Below are 17,791 nucleotides of genomic sequence, written 5' to 3'. Positions count from 1 at the left end.
GTTAGGGCAGGGCTCTATTGGGTCCATAAATTCACAATTTTTGAAGAAGCATTCTTGCTCATCATACTATGTACTTAGTAAGTTTGTTTAATATCCAGAGCAGACAAAAGGATTTTCAAATAATTAATGTATTTTCACTATATAATCAGTAGAGCCCTGCCCTAACACCAGAACCCCTGACCTTTGGGCAATAAAATTCACAATTTTTGAAGAGGCATTCTTGCTTATCATAACTATGTACTTAGTTAGTTTATTTAATTAATACCCAGGAGCAGAGAAGAAGATTTTCAAAGAAATAATGCATTTTCACTATATAATCTTTATAGCCCCAAAACATAACAGATGGATTGATGTACAGACAAACAGACAATCACATACTGATGCATAGACAGATGGATATCCCCATTACTATATACCCTCACACTTCTCAAACGGGAAATATAAAATTGTCTATGCTTATTTGCAAGTCTTGTTCAGCTTCAAGAACATTTAACAGTTTTAATCTTACCTTCTGTTTGGAGAATTTCCTGTTTCAGGTATAGGTGTTCCCTAAAAAAAAGAAAAGTCTATCAATTAGTGTTGTCAACCAGTATCCGATTAACCATTGAATGATGCAAATTTCTGTTAGTAAAATTACTATCCGATTACTCGGATAAAATACATTTCACATAAAAAATGCATAAAAATTATATGTTATAAATGTTGATGCATTTCCCTAATTTTAAATACCGTTGGACTTAATCTAGCTGGTTCTAGTGGATAGAAATGTTTAATTTGATAAGTTTTCACAGTTTGTATATGGTATAACAGGTATTTTTTGCAGTCGTCCAATTTAAGTGAAATTTTGCGGATAGGACAAATCAACAAAAATTACAATCTCAAAATATTTTTCAATATCTATAAGTTATTCTATACATGCCAGCATGATATGTTGTGTGTTATTTGGGATGCAAGGCTCTTATAGACAGGGTTCGAGGGCAAAATGCGTTTTGGCAGACTAAACTGTTTGCATGAGGCTGTTAGGTTGAAGGCAAATAGTTTTGTTCAAGGGGTCACAAAATGCATTTTTGTCCGAGAACAGATTCGATAAATGAATTGTTATAACTTTTACTGTTTATCATAATATTATCATGATGAAATTTTGTTCACTCCCACTGCAGTTTAAACTTGGTCAATTCCGTAAAGTTCCAACAGCTGATCCTGCCCACACTGTAAAATAAGCGGTGCAATATCTCATGGACAGGTCCAACATTTCACTCAGCGGTCAATCAGCAATTTATCTGACTGCACAGGAAAACAGTAGAAAGATAAATATTAATTTTTAACAAGCAAATTCAAAGAATTGTGGTCCCCCGCGTTCGGTGTCTTTTTGGGTGAGATGTCATTTTTTATGACATTTTGTGTCTAATATGAACGCCCTATCATAAGTCATCTATTTAGAAATTATCACTGAACTCCAAGGTCAAGGTCAAAGGGTTAACGTTCTTGGTATCCAATGAATACCCTTACAGAAAAAACTAATAGAAACTTATAAGTGTTTTATAATCCACTTATTAGCAACTTATAAGTCACTTATAAATTTTGAAATTTACTTTTAAGTGTACTATAAGTCAAAGTAAGTATAAGTGAGGAACGGATTTCGTTAATACTTCACTTATAAGTAAAGATGAGCTACATATCAGTGAATATTTCTCTTAAACCTCACTTATAAGTGAAGATCAGTATGGTATGAGCGAAGTATAAGTGTGGACTTAGAATTTTTACCCTATACTAGACATCTCTCAAGGAGCATTATGGGTATTCAAGGTAGCCAATCAGAAAGTTTGTCTCTGCAGAGATCAGCAACAAGAATTTGAAACCAAGTTTGTGTCTGTGAAAGGATGTTGGAGATTTTAGATTTATTTTGAGTATGCCTTCACATCATGTACAACAAGTAGGTTCTATTTACATCATCTCTCTATTTTAACTTCCTTTGCCTGAAATTTTGAATCAATTGACTCAGTTGCTTTCAGATTTCATAAATTTGAAGAAGCCTCAAGGTCATTAAATCTTGTTGCCTTTTTGTTCAACATTTTTGTTTGTAAACTGAATTAATATGTTAAGTTTGCATCATCAAAGAAATGTCATATGAAAGTGATTTTTTTCCATAAATTTTTTTACTTGATTATTTCATCTAAAGTGCAGATACATGTGTATATGTAAAAAAATAGCTTTGAACATATCATCCAACCCCTGCATGGTTGGAAGTTCTGTTCTAAATTAAGATCTTACAGGTAGTGTTGTACTTCACTTATAAGTCACTTATAGTCACTTATAAGTGACTAATACTTGATAAAGTATGAAGGGTTAATGCTTGACTTATAAGTCACTTATAGTCACTTATAAGTGACTATACTTGCATAAAGCATAAGTGGCTAATACTGGCTTAGAAGTCACTTATAGGTCAAGCAGCTCATTTGCATATAAAATCCTAATGAGTAACATATTAGTCACTTACAAGTTAAATGTATCAGTGAAGTCCAGAATAAACAACTTATAAGTAAAAGAATAAATCACTTATAAGTCACTTATCAGAAATTTCTGTAAGGGTAGTCTTCTCAAAAGAATTACATATGTGAAGTATGAAAGCCCTGGCCCTTACCATTCAAAAGTTATGGTCAAGGTTAAAGTTTTCTCATAAGTACAAAAAATCTCCAAGGTCAAGGTCAAAAGGTCAAGGTTGTTGGTATCAAATGAAAGGTCTTGCCACAAAGAACACATATGTGAAATATGAAAGTCCTGGTATCTACTGTTCAAAAGTTGTGGCCAAGGTCAAAGTTTTTGAAAAGTAGGTCAACCTCCAAGGTCAAGGTCCAAGTGGCAAAGTTCTTGGTATTCAATGAAAGGTCTTCTCATAAGATATATGAAGTATGAAAGCCCTAGCCCTTACCATTCAAAAGTTATGGACAAGATAAAAGTTTTTTCATAAGTACGGAAATCTCCAAGGTCAAGGGCAAAAGGTCAAACTTGTTGGTATCCAAGAAAAGGTCTTGCTACAAAGAATGCATATGTGAAATATGAAAGTCCTAGTACCTACCATTCAAAAGTTATGGCCAAAGTAAAAGTCTGGAAATTTTGTGTAAAAGTGGGTCAAACTCCAAGGTCAAGGTCAAAAGGTCAAATTTGGTGGTACCCAAAAAAAAAGGTCTTGTCACAAGTAATACAGATATGAAATATGAAAGTCATAGCTCCACTGAATCAAAAGTTATGGGCAAGGTTAAAGTTTTTGTGACGGACGGACACACTTATGGACAGACAAATGAGATTTAATGTCCCCTCGCTTTCGCGAAAGTGGGGACAAAAAGTCTGGATAAGTTTATCTTGTTGCATTTGAAAGATGAACATTTGCGTTTGATGTTTTAACTATTGGAATCCCTACACAAGTTGTAAATTGTGCAAATCATGCATGCCTTAACCACTTGATCAATGTAAATACGAAATCTGTCGAATAGCTTTGAAGTGTTTGAGAAAAAAACTAGACATATATGTTAGCTGTATACATGATTAAGACAAAAGTTAACTATTGCTACCTTCCATTGGCTATTTGTTTTTTGTAAATACAATTCTTACATATACGTGACGTGACCAACATCTCTTCTGACTCCGAAGAGGTGAAAATCTACTCCCCCTTACGCTTAAAATGACTCCCCCATACTTTTAAGCGACTCCCCCGCATTACGCCTTGTAATAAGAAACAGTAAAATAACTAGATGCGATCTAGTTGCAAGCAACGAGTAGGTCTTCCGTCCGATATCTGATGGAATAAGACCTGTGTTGGGATAATTCCATTGATAGGATAAAAAATGTCAAAAAGGCACAAGAATTCTTCTAAATATGTTTAGAAACACAAAAAAAGTAGGATCCATCAATTCCAATCAACTTCCGGTTCTACTTATTCACTTCTGGTGCGACCGTATGTGCTCAAATCTACTTCAACTCTACATCAAGCAAGTAGTAATCATGCCTGAAAGTTTCGATGAAAAATACTCATTTTTAGACAACTTCCGGTTTGAACAAACAGTACTTCCGGTGGAAATATTAAGATGCTATGCATTCTTTAAATCTCTATAATGAACAATTACATTCATTAGAAAATGAAAAAAAAATCGCTATATGTATTTAAACTACATGTATTTCCGGTTTACACCGGAATTAAGTGTCGATGGAAAAAATGAAAAATGAAAAAAATAAAGTATACATATTGTTGGGAACATTATTTTGATCATTTTTTGTTCAATATTGCTTATCAAAATATTCAAGCTTTTCAAGATATAAAGCGTCAAAGAATTAAGATTCTAGCCCCCTGTGACCCTTTTTACGTAACATATGATCAAATTTTTAGTATATATTGTTGCAAATCGTTAAGTTGAATATCTTTGCTTCAGTAATGTATCACAAAATATTGATAATTAAAGAGTTAAAGACGAGAGACTTTTGGCCCCTTTATGCCCCTTATTTGAAGGGCTAACCCCATTTTCTTGATATCAAATGAAAGGTCTTACTAAATTGCACATCTTTTATTATATATGTCTTAACAAAATATTCACAAGTAAAAGATATAAAAAAAACGTATCAATTTTTGCGAGATGCGTAGGAGCCTATTTTTCGAGCCCAGGCGAGCGTCGATGCCTTTTAACCTGGAAAGGTCTATATGCAAAATGTCACATCTACTATCCTTCCTCTACCTTCACTGAAAATCTCAAGTCGATATCTCAAGTCATTTAGGAGGAGATCTCAGGAAAAGCCAACCCTCTTAAAATCAGAAAATCATCCATATCTCACGACCGGAAGTGACGTCATAAACGACGAAAATTTCCGACAAGGTTCAGATGAATATCTATCAGATCTGAAAGTTTGGTGAAAATCGGCTAGCCGTTTTCGAGAAATCGTGTGCACAAAATCAGTAAGAAAAATAATAATAATAATAATAATAGGGAAAAAGAAACCGAACGAAAACAATAAGGTCTTCCATTGGAGACGGAAGACCTTAATAATAGGGAAAAAGAAACCGAACGAAAACAATAAGGTCTTCCGTTAGAGACGGAAGACCTTAAGGTCAAGATCTAGTAAATAACTTGAGACAATTTTTTTGGTGCTAGATCCATTATGACGTCATAATCAATTTCAACTTTCTTTTTCCCGTACTTTACGGCTTTAGTAGAACTATGTAGAAAGTAGGGTATTTTCATGTCATTCAATTTGAAATTATATGAAAAGTAAACCGGATACCTACATTAGATTTGATATTGATTTAAAGAGGAGGCCATGAACATACTAATTACCGTTTTCTGAGAGACTGTAGGCAATCTGGATACATTTCCTTTGCCGAATACGAAAAAAAACTCCCATATTCATGACTGGTTTTCTTAATTTTTCATTGAAAATGACAGTTTAAAGTACAGTTTTTCATCTTGTTTACCTACAAATTTTGCCCCGAAACACCTTATTTGACCAAGCTAAAGTTGTAAAGCATCAATAAAGGAATTTATTTCTCAAGTTTGATAAATCTGTAGGCACCTTTCATTTACTAGATCTTGACCTTAACAAGAGGAGATCTCGTTGCGAGCAACGAGTAGGTCTTCCGTTCGATTTTTGATACGATCATAAAACAACTTTAAATGAAAAAAAATGTTCATATCAATTCCTCAAAATACGTGAGAACACATTTAAGAGTGAAATCTGTAAATTTCAGACAAATTCTGGTCTTTATAATTCACTTCCAGTGTGACCGGAAGTACTTAAAATGACCTATAACTCCTGTCTGAGTGTGAAGGAATCATCCCTGATAATTTCGATGAAAAATGCTCATTTTTTGGACTACTTCCGGATTGGAAAAAATAACTTCTGGTGGACATAATATTACTCGAAACACTCTATTTGCTTCCATAAGAAATATCTAAAAAAGAAAAAAATAAAATTTTGCATATTTTTAAACTACTTCCGGTGGACAACGGACGTAACGGCAACTAAAACTTTATACAAAATTCAGTAGAGCCTGTCACAATCTATCATCCCTTAAAGTTTCAAGACTCAATCTCTAACCGTTTTTGAGAACACTACCGGACAAAATGACCCTTTAAAAAAACAAAAATGGCCGTATCTCGCGACCGGAAGTGAGGACGGCAAAATAAAAAAAAAACGCCTTAAGTTCATATGATTTGCCATCATTGCTGAAAGTTTCATGAAAATCTATCGAGGCGTTCTCCAGAAATCGCCTGCACAAAATCGGTAACAAAAAAAAAAAAAATAATAATAGTGGAAAAGAAACAACAGAATCAGTAGAAGGTCTTCCGTTGGAAACGGAAGACCTTAATAACTACAGGAGGCCCATGGGCCAAATTGCTCACCTGAGCACTGTAGCTTGGAAAAAAGCAGAAATCAGTTTATTATTGAAAAGTTTAAACCCAAAAGTGATCCCAACCAATCCACAAAGGGGAGAGGGTATGATTTGATAAACTTGAATCTACACTAACTAAGGATGCATGCATATTTCTTTGACTACCTGTGGCTTTATTGCCCTCTACATTGAACTTACATTGTGGTCCCGCCCTACCCCCAGGGGTCATGACTTGAACAAACTTGAATATACACTCAGAATGCTTCCATATGAATATGACTACCAGTAATCATGGCTTTGCCATTCTTGAAAAGAAGACTTTTATAATTTTTCTTCATATTTCTTTGTAAAACTTTGATCGGCCATTGTGGCTCGGCCCTACCCCTGGGGGTCATGATTTGAACAAACTTGAATCTACACTACCTGAGGATGCTTCCATATAAATATGATCATTCAGGCCTTTGCTATTCTTGAGAAGAAGATTTTTAAAGAATTTCCCTATATATTTCTATGTAAAAATTTGATCGGCCATTGTGGCCACGCCCTACTTCCAGGGGTCATGATTTGAACAAACCTGAATCAACGCTACATGAGGATGCTTCCCTATAAGCTTCAAGTTTCCTGGCACAGTGGTTCTTGAGAAGAAGATTTTTAAAACATACCACGAAATTTTCACTCTTTCTGAATTATCACCCCTTAAAAAGGGAGTGGCCTTTCATTTGAACAAACTTGAATCCCCTTCACCTAAGGATACTTTGTGGCAAGTTTGGTTGAAATTGGCCCAGTGGTTCTTGAGAAGAAGATGAAAATGTAGAAAGTTTACAACGACGACGATGCCAACAACAACGACCACAGACGACGGACAAAGAACGAGTGCACTTATGGGCCTCAGTAAAATGTGACCAGAAGTCTCTATCGAGACTGTAGCTCTACTGGTTTGTACTTATAACAAAGGATGAGAAAAGAAGCCATTGCCATCAGACCAAAACTGCAGAAAGAGTAGCGTTTTAAAGGAATTTCACAGACATTTCTATTTTTAGTAACAATGGCAACACTGTTCATCGAAATCAAAAACCGATGCACTATGTTATGTATCTTAGTGTAGTCTACTTGTGTGCCAAGTTATATTGAAATCAGACCAAAATTGTAGGAGGAGTAGCGTTTTACAGGAATTTCACAGAAAATACTATTTTTAGTAACCATGGCAACACCGTTCATCGAAATCAAAAACCGATGCACTATTCTATGTATCTTAGTGTAGTCTACTTGTGTGAAGTTATATTGAAATCAGATCAAAACTGTAGAAAGAGTAGCGTTTTAAAGGAATTTCACAGAAAATTCTATTTTTAGTAACCATGGCAACACTGTTCATCGAAATCAAAAACCAATGCACTATTCTATGTATCTTAGTGTAGTCTACCAGTGTGCCAAGTTATATTGAAATCAGATCAAAACTGTAGAAAGAGTAGCGTTTTAAAGAAATTTCACATAAAATTCTATTTTTAGTAACCATGGCAACACCCGTCATCGAAATCAAAATTGGATGCACTATTCTATGTATCTTAGTGTAGTCTACTTGTGTGCCAAGTTATATTAAAATCAGACCAAAACTGTAGGAGGAGTAGCGTTTTGAAAAAAATTGTTTACAGACAGACGGACAGACAGACAGCTGGACGGACAGACAGACGGACGCCGGACAAAATGTGATCAGAAAAGCTCACTTGAGCTTTCAGCTAAGGTGAGCTAAAAACTGAAGTTGGTAATATGGCTGTAGATATTATTTCTTGAAACAAATTAACCCCTTTTGATTAAAGAATGGTCCTCCCTTAATTATGCCATATTATTCAAATCATTATTATTATTGTCTGTTTTATGTTCCTTTTGTGAATAAATGTTCAGTAAGAATGTTTACATGTATTAAGATGCCATCATAGATAAGATGTCACTTAAAATCTTTTCAAAAACATCAAATTTTAAAGCAAAAACTGCACTTAATTTGGACAATACAAACTTACTTGAATAGCCAGCTGTGAAAGTGCTCCAAGCAATTCTGGAGGAACAAAAGGAAAATCCTCTTTCTTTCCAGACTGTTCCTTTGAACTTTGCATGATTGGAGGTCTCACATTCATCCTCCCCATCCCAGCATTCAGTAACTGATTTAACAAGTGAAATTGTGAGGCAGAATTTTGTAATTGGGTTGGCACTGGCTGAGGGTTCGTTCCACCACAAGGTGACCGTTCACTTCCTCCAAATGGAGGTCTCTCATTTCTAGGTGTCATTTGCTGAAAGCTTGGTGGTGGAGGATTTGGAAACATATTTCTAATTCCTCCATGCAATTGATTCCCAATATTTCCTGAATGTTGACTGTTCTGGGGTTTTTGCTGATTTGGGTTGTTTGAAAAATTAGCCATCTGGGATGCCAGTTGAGGATTTACAAGAGTTGAATTTTGCTGTAAAGCATTGTCTCCCAAAGGCTTTTGTTGATTTTTTTCAGAGTGCTGGTGACCAGAGGTTTGATGTGATGAACCAGGTCTCACATCTATTTCTAAGTTAGACATGCTTATCGTCTGGGGAATTGGGGGTGGTGGAACATCAAATGACACCGAAGAGAACTGCTTACTGTTTGGTGGAAATGGAGGGGGAGGGAATCTAAACATTGCATTGGTGGTAGTATTTCCTGAAAGTGTGTTGCTCTGACTAAGTATTGGATTCCTTGCATTTATTGATGTATTCTGGGGTGTTAATGAGGATGGATTAGATATTCCTGGAAATCTACATGAAGAGGCCAACCTAAAATTATAGAGAGTCATGATGAACAAAATTCTTCTTTGCTATTTCTTTCAATAAAGAGCTTGGTTCACTTTATGCATAAAATGACCCTGTATACGAGGGCCGTTCAAAAATTACACAGACTGTGCTATTATTTACTCTTACAGATGTCAAATAGTTATGAAATTTCACAGATATATGTATCTTAAAGATTCCAATAAATATTGGGCAAAATTTCTGTATTTTAAAAAAATTCTACTAAAATTATCGGTATGTTGATATCGCTGTTGGAGAGGTACGGAGCAGGACAAAAAATTTGAAGCAAAAGCATGCGGAATCCAAAATTTAACTCATTAATTTCTATAATTCGCGATATTTTTCGACAACTTTCTCAAATGTATCTTTAAATTGTTCTGTTATTATGTATTTAGATTTCTGACGTGATATTTGAAGTACTAACAGAAATATAGTGATTTTTCTCTGATGCGATTGATCATTCGCATGAAAACGACAGTGAAAATGACGTATCCTGAATTGACGGCGCACCACACTTTTGTTAAATTATGTGTAATGCTCGAGATATCACCAGCATAGATCCAAAATATGCATAATAAAACATGTAGTAAATTAGGGTATTCGTGAAATACGTCCACAAATAGCAAATTAAAATTTTAGACCGTTAGACCTCTGTAAAAAGGCTATACGGGAGGATGGGAAGAAGATTATTGACAAAAAACTATATCCGGACTGTAAAGAACGTGATTGAGAGTCACCAATATCACACTATATCTCATAAATACCTGCAGTGTTTGGCTTTAAAACAAAAAAAGGAATATTCTTTACTTGTTTAATAGATTTTAAGCTTGACAAGAAATGGTGTTTGGATGTTGAGTGAATAAGATAACTCAAACTGTACAGGTACTCTTGGGAAAATGTTGAGAAAATGAAAGCTCAATCACATATTTTTTTATAATGCCTGTGACGTCGAAGATTTTACTGCTCCGTGACTTAACGATATGTCCTGAAAAATCACTCAAAAGTGATAGAAATTTACAACATTTTGACATGAAATTTTGAAGACCATACAAGTAAAGGTTCTTTTATATTATGTGTGACATTTTGCCCGATTATGTCGTCAAATATTTTTTCTGTGCAACAAGTCAACGTAATTTTTGAACGGCCCTCGTATATACTAATTGATTGATTAAAACTTGATGTTCCATTTGAAGCATTAAAATAAAATAGAGACTCAGTACTTTCATTTCCTATTAAAGAATTTCTCCTAAATTTCCAGGTCTTGGAGAACTGGCTTTATGAAATTACAATATTCTTAAATTTAAAGGTACACAGGATAATTGAGTATGAGACTGATGTCACATGATGTCGTATGTATGTTGCATTACCAAACTGAAGCCTAAAGAGAGCTGATTTAAATAACAAGAGGCTCATGGGCCACATCGCTCACCTGAGTAAATTTTGTGATGCAGTTCTTTACCAGATTTTCCCTCTTCTTATATCTATTGTGGCCCTTTCCCCCCCCCCCCCCCCCCCCCCCCCCCCCCCCCCCCCCCCCCCCCCCGTCTTGATTTTAATAATATAGAATCTACACTACCCCAGGATGCTTCCACCTAAGTTTCAGCTTTCCTGGCCCACTGGTTCTTCAGAAGGAGATTTTTCCTATATATTTCTATATAAAAATCGGATTCCCTATTGTGGCCCCGCCCTACCTCGGGGGTCATATAAAATGTACACTACCCCAGGATGATTTCACATATGTTTCAGCTATCCTCGCCCACTGGTTCTTAAGAAGAAGATTTTTAAAGATTATTCCTATGTATTTCTATGTTAAACTTGGATTTCCTACTGTGGTCCCGCCCTACCCTGGAGGTCAGGATTTTAACAATTAAGATTCTACACTACCCCAAGATGCTTTCATAAAAGTTTCAGCTTTTCTGGCTAAATGGTTCTTGAGAAGAAGATTTTTCCTATATATTTCTATGTAAAACTTGGATTTCCTATTGTGGCCTCGCCCTACCCCCGGGGGTCATGATTTTTACAATTTAGATTCTTCACTACACCAGGATGCTTCCACATATGCTTCAGCTTTTCTGGCCCAGTAGTTCTTGAGAAGAAGATTTTAAAAGATTTTTCCTATATATTTCTATGTAAAACTTGGATTTCCTATTGTGGCCCTGTCCTACCCCCGCGGGTCATGATTTTAACAATTTAGAATCTATACTACCCCAGGATGCTTTCACATTAGCTTCAGCTCTCCTGGCTCAGTGGTTCTTGAGAAGAAGATTTTTTAATGATCCCACCCTATTTTCGTCTTTTCTTGATTATCTCCCCTTGGAAGGAAACCTGGCCCTTTATTTTAATAATTTAAACTCCCCATCCCCCAAGGATGCTTTGTACCAAGTTTGGTTAAAATTGGCCCAGTGGTTCTTGAGAAGAAGTTGAAAATGTGAAAAGTTTACAGACGGACGGACGGACGGACTACAGACAAAATGTTATCAGAAAAGCTCACTTGAGCCTTCGGCTCAGGTGAGCTAAAAAACCGTTTTATTGACTATTTTGTGTACAATGTATTTATCAAATCAAGGCAAATTAACTATTTCTTAAATATTTGTTTGCTATTCTTGCAAAGATGCAGCTTTACGAAGTGATGCATTGTGGGTCCAAAGTTACTGCTGAAATTTTTTTTTGCCCAGGTGTTTTTGTTAAAGCTGCCCTCGTTAAAATTGTAAAAGTTCTTCTGGTCTCTGACAAGTAGAGTTTTTACTTGTTTTTGGTAAATTAAATTGCTACTTGACACTTTTTCCACAGTTAAATGGTTTCAATTTGAAATCCTAAGGTTCTCAAAAATGATTCTATTATCTGTCAACATCTTTTCCTTTCTTTATTTCCTTGAGTAATATCCATTTGTGAAGGTAAATGTCTGTACCTGTGGCAAATATTGCCTTCTGCTCACCTAAGAATCAGAATTAAGCTCAGTTTGATCTGGTTATGTGTAAATGAATCAGTACTGCTAAAATGGCAAATGGTCAGCATTGTGACTGGAGTGATATAAAAATTTATAAATACCTGTCTTTAGATATTATTCCCTCTATTAAAATTACCTGAAATCAGAATTCATATTCAGAAAAACATTTTGCGTTTTCTTTTCAAGAAGCTGTGGCTTTTGACTGTTTGTTGTTTCCTGAACTGGTTGTTGTCCTTCTTTACCAGGGCTGGCATCATTTTGTGTTGTCTGAGGGGAAGAGTTGTTGTCACACTTTGATGCATTTTGTTCTTGCTGTTTTTGGACAGAATATGGCCACAACAATTTTTGCTGTTGTTGTGGAGTAACTGCTACCTGTTTGCTAAGTATTTGTGGTGTTACATTCTCCTGCCATAAACTTGGCTGGGTTGACCCCTGTTGGGCCATTATCTGTTTCTGCAGTCTTGGTGGTTGTTGTGTTACAGGAATTCTTGAACTCTGAGTTCCAGGTCGCATGCTACTTGAGACACCACTGCTGGTGCCCTTCATGAACAAAGGTTCAGTTGTTGGAACTCCCAGCAGATACTTTGGAGAATTCAGGCCTGAAGCTGCAGTCAAGACAGTTGTTTTTACAGGCTCAGCACTTATAAGTGGAGGTTTTGCCTAGAAGTAAAAATGGAAATACTTACTTTGGAAATGAATTTAAAATCTACTTATCAATTATAAAGATAAGCTCAGAGAAAATATTTGTACTTTTTCACATGTACATGCTAAAAATGAAGTTCTTTGATTTTGAGTAAAAAAGCCCAACAATGGTTAAAATTTTTAACTTTGCAATAAAATTGGAAGACATACAATTTGTCAACTTATTGTGGCAGAGTCATATTTATTTAAAATATTTTTTTATCTTTACTGAAAACTTACTGAGCCATGATTTACTTTATGCCATATTTGCTAGTTTTCTCCATTCATGAATTCTTCTCACAAAATTTCATTGGCCAGTAAATTTGCACCCCTTTTTTAACCGGTTTTTCTGCTATATACATGTATACTGAGGCATGGGCCCATCCCTGTCAGTGCAGGAAATTTAAATATACATTCAAGAGGGCAGTACACATATGGCAAGAAAACAATAAGGTTGATTGATTGTATATTATTTAACGTCCCTCTCCAGATTTTACACTCATTATCTTCATATGTTTTAAGGAGACACCACGACTTGTTAGTGGAGAGCTGCAAAATTTGTCCTATGCTCGGTACTCAGGGCCATTGAGCAGTGAGGGATCTTTTTCGTGCCAGCACTTACTGCAACATGGGGCCTCGGTTTATATGGTCTCATCCAAAGAACCGGTTTCTTTTCCCACAGTGGGATTCAAACCCGCGATGTAAGGATCTAACTCCTTACTTTGTGACTGTAGAGCAGACAAAAAAAACAAAAATCTATCCATTTTTGGAAAGGATAAAATGCATGTGGTCCCGATTGGGGTCGATGGGTTATGATTTGAATTAACTTGAATCTACAATGCAGTGGTTGCAACGTTATTGTTGACAAGTTACACGAATGATCACTTTAAACGAACAATTCTGCACAATTAACGCACAAATAAACCTGTTACACGAACGATCCTTCATGCACACGATTCTACACTTACACAATCTTACATGATTGCTAACGCAAACTCACAATTCTTCATTCAAAATAGCTCAAAATATTTAGGAATCAATATTTTCAAAACGAAATACGGCTTAATGTGTTTTAATTAAATACTGATTTAAGATTTCAAAGGATTATCAATATTATTTAATTTATAGACTTTGATTTTCTTTTAACCCAGAAATGGATATTTCTGTAACTAAATACATGTAAGCTTTAATTATTATTTCAGATTATAAATAATTGTTTAGGTAATTCTCTGACCTAAGAAAACTGATTTTTTTCATACAAAAGATGTACATGTTCGTGGACCGTAAAGTTTGATTGAATTGGTTTTCATAATATGCAGAAAGGGGGATACGATTTAAAAAAAATGTCAGTATGGAATGACTTATATTACAAGTTGTATCCTTACATGTATGTTTCCAATCTCTATAAAAAACGAACTTTCCAATTATTTACCTTTTTTTATTTGCAGAAATCTTAAAAATAATAAGATGTAAGCTCCAGAGTGTATGTGAAAAAAATATTTATTTTTGATGTACATGTATTGATTTTAAAAATATTTTGACCACAAATAGCAGTAAACAAGAACAAAAGTCAGAGAAAAAAAAAGTTAAACATCTAAGATCGGTTTATCGCAATATATGTCGCACTCTTTGAAGTGTATGACTTACTATATTGCTTGTTTACGAGTGGTAATTAATTTGTTCTGCATTCAATTATGTAAATTGCGCTTCATTCATTTTATTTGGATTTAAATTAAAAACAAGCAAAATTAAACGAATAACATTTCGATAAAAACTTAAAAAACGAAATTTACACGTTTCTAAATGCATGATTAAAACCGCAAATTATTGAGTCTGATACACGCACGATCTCATTCATTACACGAACAATCATGATACATGAAGGATTCTACACAACAGGTTTGTCAACAATAACGTTGCAGCCACTGTACTAGGAATGCTTACATATTTCTTTGACTTACTGTGGAATTTTTCCCTACAAGTTTGAACTTTCACCTTGGCCCCACCCTACCCCCGGGGGTCATAATTTGAACAAATTTGAATCTACACACCTAAGGATGCTTCCACATAAATATGAGCAAGCATGGCTTTGTTGTTCTTGATGAGAAGAAGATTTTTAAAGATTTTTCCTATATATTCCTATGTAAAACTTTGATTGTCCATTGTGGCCCCATACTACCCATGAGGGTCATGTTTGAACAAATTTCAATCTACAGTACCTGAGGATGCTTCCATATAAATATGAGCAAGCATGGCTTTGTTGTTCTTGAGAATAAGATTTTTAAAGAATGTTAATTCCTATATATTTCTATGTAAAACTTTGATCGTCCAAAATGTGAAAAGTTTACAAACGGACGAACAGATGGAAAGACGGCAGGCAATGGGTGATCAGAAAAGCTTACTTAAGCTTTCTGCTCAGGTAAGCTAAAAAAATACCCACTCTTTCTTGTACTTTAGATGGAGCAACTGTAAGATTTTTCTCTGTAGCTTGAGTTTGACCTTTCTTTTGAATTATTGCCTGCAACATCCAATAAAAATATGGGTATCAGTCAGCAAACATATTGCTTCATATACTGTAATTTTATGTCATAATTTTTCATATATTAAATTAGAAGTCATACCTGTATAGCAATATTTTGTCGAACTGGTTTCCTTTCTACAAACAGCACTTCACTGTCCACTGAAATCAGAGATTTTTAATTGCTATGATTAAATACAGTCATTTTTCATTGTTAGAAATTGGCACTTCTGTTGCTTTCAATTTCTATGCTTGGTATTGAGGACATTTTGGGTTTACTGCATGTTTGACAGGTTGGGGGGAAACGTAAATTCCGCTATAATAGTGGTATATCATTATTATAGTGAAATTCCGCAATATTTTCAGCCGTATTAACCCTCGATATCATCAAATAACATGCTTGCTGTTCAAAAAGCAATTCATGATGGGTATAAAAATGGACACTAATTGGCACCCTTACATATTATGAATTTTATTTAATTTTCTGCCGATGCGTTTAATAATGCGAACACACTTTGTAAAATGGAAGTTGCATTTTTAACATAGCAACCAGCGATTGTGACAGTATTCAAGAAAGACTGAATTCCAATTTTTTTCACACATGTGCAGAAATTAATGCTTGTAATAATTTAAAACCTGCATTGAAAGAGGTTCGTCAAATTTACAGTAGAAAAGACAATCTTTGTCTGCATGGTTACGGGTATGGAGGCCCATTATGACAAATGCTAAAAAGCTCATTTCATGTAAACTTTATTTTGGTAGAAACGATATGCAAATCAGCAGATGTTTGAAAGGTGTTATTCAATCATTTTTAAAGCTACAGATCTCACCCGACAATGGTAGGAAAAATGTAGTTATTAGAGAGTTTAAGCATTTGACTGTGTACATCTACTTGTACGTGTAAATCTAGAAGTGATTTTATAAGTTCATGTAACTATCGTCGTGTTCTGTTTAACAAACTGCATGTGTACTGGTACGTGTAAAATGTCATTTCAGCAAGGCACTTGACAATCCATTTGTATCAAATAAATCTATGACTTGAAAGAAAAACAAGAGGTCCATGGGCCTTATAGGTCACATGAGTATCATGCAACAACTTTCCAACAATTGAATTTGATTCATGTTTTAATCTAGAAGCCATGAAATTCACAATTTTGAAAGAGGCACCATTGCTTATCATAATTATGCACTCAGCATACTTACTTTGGTTAGTAATACCCATAGGTACATGTAGATCACAGTAACAAAGAGAAAATACATTTCCACTTTATCATTATCAGTTGTGCACCCCATCCCACAGGAACCACTGACCCTGGGGCCACATCTTTCAAAATTTTGGAAATTTTATAAATTTTATTTCACCATGTTGTTGATTAATACCAAAGTGCAGATTTCAAAGCATTAAATCATTTTCAGACCCCCCCCCCCCCCCCCCCCCCCCACCTTAGTATCTCTGTCCCAGTGGCCAGGAAATTAAGCATTTTTGGAAGAAGCAGCATTCTTCGTATAAATATATACTAAGATCATTGCCATAATACCCAGGATCAAAGGAAAAGATTTTCAAAGAATTTATGCATTTTCACTATATAAACATTAGAGCCCCGCCCTAACACAAGAAGCCCTAATACAGGGGTCCTGAAATTCACAAATCTCAAAGAGGCATGCTTCCTCCTCATAACTATGTACATAGTTCATTGGTTTAATACCCAAGTGCAGAAAAGAAGATTTTTAAAGAGTTAAACTTTATGCATTTTTACTATATAAACAATAGAGCCCCACCCTAACACCAGAAACCCTGACCCTGGGGCCATAAAATTCACAATCGTGGAAGAGTCACTCTTACATATCATAACTATGTACTTAGTTAGTTTATTTAATACCCAGGAGCAGAGAAGAAGATTTTCAAAGAAATAATGCATTTTCACTATATAATAAAATTCACAATTTTAGAAGAGGCAGCCTCATTCACCATAACACAGGAACCCATTTTCACTATATAGTCTATATAGCCCTGGGGCCATAAGATTCACAATTTTAGAAGAGGCAGCCTTATTCACCATAACTATGCACTTGGTTAGTTTATTTAATGCCCACAAACAGAAAAGAAGAATATCAAAGAATTATTGCAATTTCACTATAATAACCTATATGGCCCCGCCCCAGCACTAGAACCACTGACCCTGGGGTATTTAAATTCAAAATTTTGGAAGAGGCAGTCATTTTCAACTCAACTATGCACTTGATTAATTTATTTAATGCCCAGGAGCAGAAAAGAAGAATTTCAAAGAAATAATGCATTTTCACTATAACCTATTTAGCCCCGCCCTAGCACTAGAACCCCTGACCCTGGGGTCATGAATTTCACAATTTTGTTAGAAAACTTAATGCTGATTACAATCATACCAACAGTTTGACTGCTTGATGTCCAGGAATAAAGAAGATTTTTAAAGATTGCACTAATTTT

General features: G+C 35.1%; 1 protein-coding gene across 1 annotated transcript in view; it reads right to left on the bottom strand.

The window, feature by feature from the left end:
* LOC134276044 (uncharacterized) overlaps nt 1-15,725 on the bottom strand; it is a 35,618-nt gene extending 19,893 nt beyond the window's left edge. The window contains exons 1-6 of the mRNA XM_062758326.1: nt 15,704-15,725; nt 15,431-15,489; nt 15,250-15,327; nt 12,265-12,788; nt 8,392-9,166; nt 509-549 (exon numbers count right to left, since the gene is read on the bottom strand). Of these exons, the coding sequence (XP_062614310.1) occupies nt 509-549; nt 8,392-9,166; nt 12,265-12,788; nt 15,250-15,327; nt 15,431-15,489; nt 15,704-15,725 (1,499 nt within the window). The remainder of the gene's footprint in view (nt 1-508; nt 550-8,391; nt 9,167-12,264; nt 12,789-15,249; nt 15,328-15,430; nt 15,490-15,703) is intronic.
* Between the last annotated feature and the right edge of the window lie 2,066 nt (nt 15,726-17,791).

The sequence above is a fragment of the Saccostrea cucullata genome, unplaced genomic scaffold (assembly GCF_032062105.1).
Source record: "Saccostrea cucullata isolate Sc308-1 unplaced genomic scaffold, CSIRO_AGI_Scuc_v1 ctg1318, whole genome shotgun sequence".
In the NCBI taxonomy this organism is placed as follows: domain Eukaryota; kingdom Metazoa; phylum Mollusca; class Bivalvia; order Ostreida; family Ostreidae; genus Saccostrea; species Saccostrea cuccullata.
This window is presented reverse-complemented; position numbering and strand designations above follow the sequence as displayed.